This window comes from Rattus rattus, chromosome 3 (assembly GCF_011064425.1).
Source record: "Rattus rattus isolate New Zealand chromosome 3, Rrattus_CSIRO_v1, whole genome shotgun sequence".
Lineage (NCBI taxonomy): Eukaryota > Metazoa > Chordata > Mammalia > Rodentia > Muridae > Rattus > Rattus rattus.
Genome location: NC_046156.1, coordinates 70599568 through 70607251, shown reverse-complemented (window position 1 = coordinate 70607251; position 7684 = coordinate 70599568). Strand labels below are relative to the sequence as shown.

General features: G+C 41.5%; 1 protein-coding gene across 1 annotated transcript; it reads right to left on the bottom strand.

The window, feature by feature from the left end:
* Window positions 1-787: 787 nt before the first annotated feature.
* Lrat (lecithin retinol acyltransferase) lies at window positions 788-6797 on the bottom strand. The gene is made up of 2 exons (XM_032896722.1): window positions 6156-6797; window positions 788-2422 (listed from the first exon to the last, which is right to left on the bottom strand). The coding sequence occupies exons 1-2, from the start codon at window positions 6693-6695 to the stop codon at window positions 2267-2269; spliced, it is 696 nt and encodes a 231-aa protein (XP_032752613.1). The 5' UTR covers window positions 6696-6797; the 3' UTR covers window positions 788-2266.
* Between the last annotated feature and the right edge of the window lie 887 nt (window positions 6798-7684).

The following is a 7684-nucleotide window of genomic DNA, read 5'->3' as shown; positions in this document are numbered from 1 at the left end:
AGGAGGAACCACTATCTGTGAACACAGATTTAATTTCAAACTATTTTCTACTACCTACAATACTGATGTCTGTGGGAGGCAGGTTATAATGAAGTCACATAAACAACTCCCATGGTGAAAGGGAAAAGGCACTAACACAGTGGCTGTCCACATTCACAGATACTTCAGGTAATTTAAGTGGTTGAATCAGGCCCAAAGAACACCTATATTATTTGATTTTTTCCATTCAGTGTTTTACTGATATAAAACACTTAAGCAGTTAAACATTTAATTTGAATATTAAACAAATTTTAATTAATTATCATTATACTCCAACTAAATTTGTTGTAGGAAAATACTAGGTCATAAGACCTCAGCTAAACTAAAATCTGTACTTTCGTTTGTGCCAGCCCGATCACTGACTAAAACAAATCCTCTTTTCTGCCAGAAGAGTCACTGTTCTGTGGTTCTTTTGTTGTTTTGAGATTGGGTCTCATGTAGCCAAAACTAGTCTTGAGCTACCTATGCAGTGCAAGCTGGTCTTGAACCCCTTTGGGCAGTGCAAACAAGTCTTAAACCCCCTGGGTAAGCAGCCTTGCCTTGAACTCCCAATCTTCCTTCCTCTACATTCCAAGGGTTGGGATTACATGCTTGGCTATTCTGTGATTCAATTTTTTTAAGTTTTATTTTGTGTGTGTGTGTGTGTGTGTGTGTGTGTGTGTGTGTGTGTGTGTTTGCCTGCATGCATGTTTGTCTACCATGTATGTTATGCACATGGAGGCCAGAAGAGGGTGTTGAATCTTTTTAAATTGGAGTTACAGAGGCTGTGATCTACCAGGAGCTGCTGGCAACTAAATCCTGGTCCTCTTCAAGAGTAGCAATAGCTCTAAGTGCTGAGTCATCTCTTCAGTGCCTGATTTGTACCTTTTAACAGTTACCAGACAACAGACAGTATTGTCTTCCAGCCCACACAGGCCTGGAGCTCTCTGCCTGCTGCTCCAACCTTCTAAGGACAACAGATAGTCCATGTACCACCTTTGATAACAGTTCAGTACCTGAAGTGTAACTCCAACCTGTGTCATTTTAGTGACAGTCTTGAAGGCATGCTTTTAACAAGCTAGGTCTCCCCTCTGATCCAGTAGAGTGAGTGAACACACCTGCAATGCTTGGCATTAGTAACTTTCTCAGAATACTTATTTTTTGGCTCTATTCATTTAGGCTTTATATACTGCTGTGACATACCTCTCTTATGGTCATAAATTATACTTAAAGTGGAAAATTAACTGTAAAACAAATGTAACTTGTATTTTAAAAAAGGATATTAGTAAATTTAGCTTTAAAACTATCCAGTGACACACACACACACAGAGAGAGAGAGAGAGAGAGAGAGAGAGAGAGAGAGAGAGAGAGAGAGAGAGAGATTGATATTCAAGGGCACAGGAAAAGACACTGGATTTGGTTTTATATTCATTTTTGTAGATTCTCATTAATAAATGACACTAGTATAATAAAGCAACCAGAAATACAGTTTACCTATCAATATGTGAGTGCAGATATTGGTGTATTCATTTGGCACATGTGTATATCTAATACCAGAATTATTTTAATAATTCTGTTCACCTTTTTGAAAGTAGTCATACAGTCATATGGAAAGAAAAGAAGAAAACACAATCTCAGGCTATTCAAAGGTAAATATAAATAGCTACTGTGGCTGTTCCTACACTCCTATGCTTTCTGACCAGTCACTTCACTAAGCTCTTTCAACACTGATCTTGAAATAATGAAATAATGAAAATAATATTCTTGACATACTTAAGATTATATTATTACACAAAGACAGGCAAAAGGGAATGTGAGCTTTAGTTTCCTTTCAGCTAATTTTCAAACATATATTCATCTAAATGAGGGAAATTGTTCACTTTAATATCGGTCATTACATAAGAATACATTACAATAAAGTTAGTGATCTCAGCTGATAAGCCTAACAACAGAATGATTACAGGAGGAAAGAATAACCTGAATTATCTCCTGTGGCTTTCACCTCAGGTGCCATCCCTCTGGGGCCGCTGACCTCTGACAGGCTGACTGCTTCCAGAGCTCCTGGTGTTCTGCAGCCTGAGAGCATGCAGAAAGGCTCTGTTCGGCTTACATGGTAAGCACTTTGCATGATTCTTGATCACTTTTTATCTAGAACGTGTTGTGGGCCACATTTTATCAACAATGCTTATAATGTTTTGTGCTCTGTAAATATAAACATATTTGCACACATTCCCATGGGGGTTGGAAGCTAGCCAGACATCATCCACAAGCAGAACGGGATGCAGACTGCAGGAAGGGTCATGTATGATGCCAGGCCTGTGTAGATAATAGACACTAATCCCAAGACAGCTGAAGCAAGACAACTTCTCTGATCACGAATGAGTATCTTCACAGTCTCGTGAAACTGGAAAACAAGAGTTAAGACTATTATGAACCATGGCTAATAAGAACCGCATATACCACAGACCGAGTAGTCTTCCCCGTTGTTCTGTGTCCACCAGGAAAATGCAGAAAAGGGACTTATGAAGTACTAGATAGAATGTTATAGAAAACTATAGAAATGAACCTCATCAAAGTTACTCAGCATTAAAGATGAAAAACAACATTAAATTAATTAATACTAATTCACATGTTCTAACTTAACCTAAAAAGGAAATTTCTAGACTCAAGCTTTTAAAAACAACAGAAATTAGGCAATTATTCTACTTTACTACTCTAAAATTTGATGATACCAATCATATTTTATATAAATTTTTATATAAAGTCTAAAGACAGTCACACTAGGTTGGCATATCCTCTCCCTCATCAGTTATGTGACATATAATTGGCTCCTGGAAATGAAGACCTTAAATATGTTTCCCACCTGTAGTGGATGCATTCAACTGTGTCACTTTTTCATATAAGATCAATCTTCTTTGGAAATGGTGTCCTGTGTTTAGGTGTGTTGACTGTTGTATAACATTAAATAAAGCATGTAACTGCTCTAGGCTTTCTTCTTCCTTGGAATACCAGGTTAGCCCTGGAGATAAACTAAATCTTTAAGAAAAGAATCGTGTTCTTCTAGGTAGTGCATAAATATACTATACTTATTATTATCACTGCTATAGTTCTTAACAGTTACCTTTGTCATTGTTAGAATTTAACAACTGTCATTTTCATGTGAGATTTGCTATTCATACAGGACTCAAGATCCTTGTCTAGAATATTGCAATGTATATGAGATGAGGTCTGACTTTGTTGCTCAACTTGACTCCAGGGCTTAATGGGAAGATTTCTAACATCTTTACTTTCTAAGATTGATTTTAATTATTTTTTAAGTATGCGTGTGTGTATCTGTGTATGTAGGGTTCTGCAAGGTCCTCAGCATTGCATACGTTGGATGTGGTTAGGTAGAAATAGGAGGATCAGTAGTTCAAGATTGTCCTCAGATGATTGGGAGTGTGAGGTCAGCCTTAGCTACATGAAGAACCTTTTTGTTGTTTTGTCTTGTTTTGTTTAAGTAGAGAGTAGACAATGTATAGTAGGTGCCAAGGCAATAGGTAGCCCTGTTGGAGGAAGATGTCACTGAGGGTGGGCTTTGAGGTTTCCAAAGCCCAAGCCAGGCCCAGTGGCTCACTCTTCCTCTGTCTGAAGATCTGGTTGTAGAACTTTGAGCTACTTCTCCAGCAATGCATCTGCTTGCTTGCCACCACACTCTCCTCCACACTAATACTAGACTAACCTCTGGAACTGTAAGCAACCCCAATTAGGTGATTTCCTTTGTAAGAGTTGCTGTGGTCACCGTATCTCTTCGCAGCACTGGAACACTGACCAAGACACTAACTAAACTCAGCAAGTCACATACACAAAAGTGTAGGAGGGTAATTTGTAAAGTAGAAATGGGTCAGCTGGGTGAGGAAGGGAATTTTAGTAAGAGGAGTATGTGATCAAAATACATTATATAAGTATACAAAATTGTCAATACTAAAATAAACTTTAAGAGTATTCTCTCAAAGATGTAAAGGCTCTTGTTTAGTGATTTTTTAAACTTATTTATTAGAGAGGTTGGGGGGGGCAATACCAGTACCATAGCACTTGCGTGAATTCAAGAGGCCAGCTTTTGGAAGTTGGTTCCTTCCTTCCTTCCACTGTGGGATTCAGAGATTAAACTGCAGTCAGATTTGAGCAGTAATCACCTGTACCCACTGACTCTTCTCGCTGGCCTGCTTGTATGCACTGTTAATAGCAAGAAATTTTCACCTGAGGGAAGTGTTGAAGAAATTTTTTATAAAATTTTATTTAAAAAAAGAGATGGCTTTACCATGCTGAAGTAAGATACAATAGCTGTGAAAGACTTCAAAAATCAGACCCAGAAATAAATAATAGATCATGTTTCTAAAATTGTAAAAGCATGGAGCTGGAGAGATGGCTAGCCTTACAATATGTGCTGTCCTTACAGAGATCTCTGCATCATCCCAGTACTGAGTGGATGCCTTACAACCACCCCAGGGTGCAAAGTCTCTGGCCTCCAGCAGCACCTGCACTTGTATACATACACATTTAATTAAAGCAAAAATCCTTTTAAAAATTTCAAAGTAGAAATCATGTAGAACTAACACTTCTTTTACTAAAAAAAAGTTCTTAGAATTAGAACATTTGGGTGAGAATTTGTTTCCCCTGAGGAAATCTAGTCTTCTAGACTGGGGCTAAATTGTTTGTTAGGCCACTCAAAGGGAAACAGGGAAACACAGAAACTCAGTTTCACTAGAGACTATGAAGCTTCATTAATTAAGACACTTCACTAATCTGAAACATAGCATTTCCCCACATTAGAAACCACCCAAATTGTTCTTTATACGATTACTATTTTATTGCTTATAAAAAGCACTTATACCTTTTTTTTCCTGTTGAGATACGTAATGTGATGCTACATGTGTACTATGAAAGGGCAACTCTCAAATTGGATAGGAAAACTATTTTTCCTTACAGGAATAATTGGCTTGGTCCTTAACTAAACCCTATGTGTTTCTTTTTGGATACCTTGGAGCCAGTGTTTGTGAATATAACATTGCCCTCTAAATAGGCCTGGGCTAGAGGGGAGATTCTGAATCATTGCATAATATCCTAATCATATTTTAATTTACCATAGAAAATGATCCCTAGAATAAGTTATTTCTGGTTCAATTTTAAAAATCTGTCAGAAATTTATTATGCCTACATATAAAAGCCCAGTGCTGTGTCAAAAAATTACTCAAGGCATAAATCAGAAAAATCTAGGTTGTAGATTGTGATGACATATTAATTTGGGTCCAAAACAGCATCTAAACATACAAAATGACACAAAAACTTACTGTGAGACTGACCAGAATTCCATTAAGAGCAAATGCTAATTAATGCCCCCTTAATTATTGTCAAAGCTGAAAAGCATTGCTGTGCGTGATTAAAACATAAACTGTCTTTTGTGACATAGTGTATTCTTTTCTTTGGATTTGTAGCTTATTTAACAATCATTTTCTACTACTTGGGTCCTCCACCCCAAAGTAGTCATAAAATTTACCTTCCAGCAAAACGAATTGTTTTAATCTCTGGGGAACTTAAAATACAACCCACCTTTGGAACTAATGGCTAGGAGACGCTTAACAATGAATGAGAACATGATATGGGGATAAAAGTCACTTAGCAAAAGTTATACGACAAGGAGAAATCTCTCCCAGTCAAACACAGAAATAAAGGGTGTCTACCTATTGTCTCCTAGCAGGAATTTTGAGCCTATTACGTAAAGGGAAATCACTTTGTGCAAATAGAAACAGAGACAAGTGGATATCTTCCTGCCAGTTACACTTCGTGGGAAAAGTTCCAAGTCCTTCAGTCCCTTGCTCCTGATCATTTGAACTATCTGCGTGTGCAGACCAAGATGACTAGTACAGCAGTCAGGCAGCACTTTGGAATCTCTGGAAGTGGTCTGTGTGGCCACACCCTTTTTATTGCACATTTTGAAATAGCCTTCCTGCAAGGCAACCTGCCCTTTGTTTACCAGATCTCCCCTAGAAACGCCAGAGCTTTCCTTACTTAATCTACAACTCCTAAGAATGGTTTGGTGGAGGAGATATCCAAAAAGCTCCCAGATCCCAGCCCCAGCTCCTGCAAGTCTCTCCTACCTTCTCAGCCTGCGGACTGATAGGAAAGCCATATCTGCAGTAGGTCACAAAGTGTTCGCAGTTGTTCCATAGTAGGCTGTAGGGGGTCAGCCCCAACTGCTGCTCTGCTCTGCGTGCCACCTCCTCATTGAGCAAGGACTTCTTCTTGAGAGTCTCGTCTAGGTGATTGACGAGGATGTCCGCTCCATAGGCAAAGTCCTCTACTGTGTCCACACGGATGCTGGCCACCTTGCAAATGACTCCTGGGAGGAGACGCTTGTTGGAGACCACCTTCTGAGTGCGTTCCTTGTCACTGGTCAGGGCCAACAGGATGTCAGGCATTAGATGGGCGACACGGTTGTCCCCCAGGTAGATACCATAGTGGGTAAAATGGGTCCGTGACACTTCCAACACGTCACCCCGGAGAAAAGAGCTGATTTCATAGGGATGTTTCTTCCCTGTGCCTCCTCCCGGGGCGCACACGCTAAAGATCTTGAAGTTAGAAATAAGGAGCAGCTTCTCCAGAAGCAGGGACGCAGCCTCCAGCATTGAGTTCTTCATCCTACAAAGACCAGAGTTTCTCGCTGGCCGCAACTGGTCTGTGCAAGGTGAGCTTTCCGGATCGCCGCGCTGCAGCACTGCTCACCTGCGGACCGCACTGCCGGGACAGTGCGGGGCCAGGAGAGCAAAAGACTAGAGGAGAATCCAAGGACCACCCGGTTCAGGAGATCAAAGAGAGGATGTAGTGTTGATCAGCCGCGGGAACAGAGGCACCCGCGCTAGAGGAGCTGGAGAGGTAGCGCGCCTGGGGTGGGCGGTGCTTCGAGTGCGCTCTTCGCCGCGGCTCTTATAGAGGTGCAGAGGGCGGGCCGAATGCGGTCACAGGCCGGAGAACACGGATTGGGCGCGGGCGTTCTGCACCCTGACTTCTTCTAGAGGGCTCTGCTTCACTAGGAGACCTTTAGCCAGTGAAGGAGAGGAGATGTCAGAGGCGTGGCCATGTGAAAGGTCTTGCACCTGCCACCTATCTTGGCGGTGAGAAGTGCCCTCCGTAAAATTTCTGGGTGAGACCAGTCCTAGCCGTGGCCCTCAGCTTACTTAAGAATTTTCTTTGATTCTCCAAAGTGCCTGCGCCTTGAATGCCTGCAGATCCTACTTAAATTGATCTTTGTCGTTTTATCCAAGCGACCAAGTGCTCTCAGATAGCACGTGGAGATGTGGAATTGCTCACTGTGCATCCAGTGCCCCAGCGTGGAGGGTCGGAACCCAACAGTCTGGACGCTCCAAGGCTCCAGCGCCTGTTGAGCGCGCGCCTTCCAACGGTCATCAAGAAACACCAACGCCCTCCAGCAAACCAGGAGTCATGCCAAGTTTCTTTGATGACAGGGTCCCAGCTTCGCGGCACACATCCAGTTGTAGTTTTTGATAAAGCACTGCCGCCTAGAGACACTAAGGAAAGTGAACGCTGCAGTACTGCGGTTCTGCAGGGCAGCGTGCTTGCAGCAGAACCCAGGCACGGCCAAAGATGATGGGGGAGCTGCCTAGGGAGG

Excerpts from the sequence above, each read along its gene's own strand:
- Lrat (XM_032896722.1), bottom strand. The coding sequence starts at position 6,695 with ATGAAGAACTCAATGCTGGAGGCTGCGTCCCTGCTTCTGGAGAAGCTG. Across the intron at positions 2,423-6,155 it reads TCAGTCCGCAGGCTGAGAAG|TTTCACGAGACTGTGAAGAT; the intron begins GTAGGAGAGACT and ends CTTGTTTTCCAG.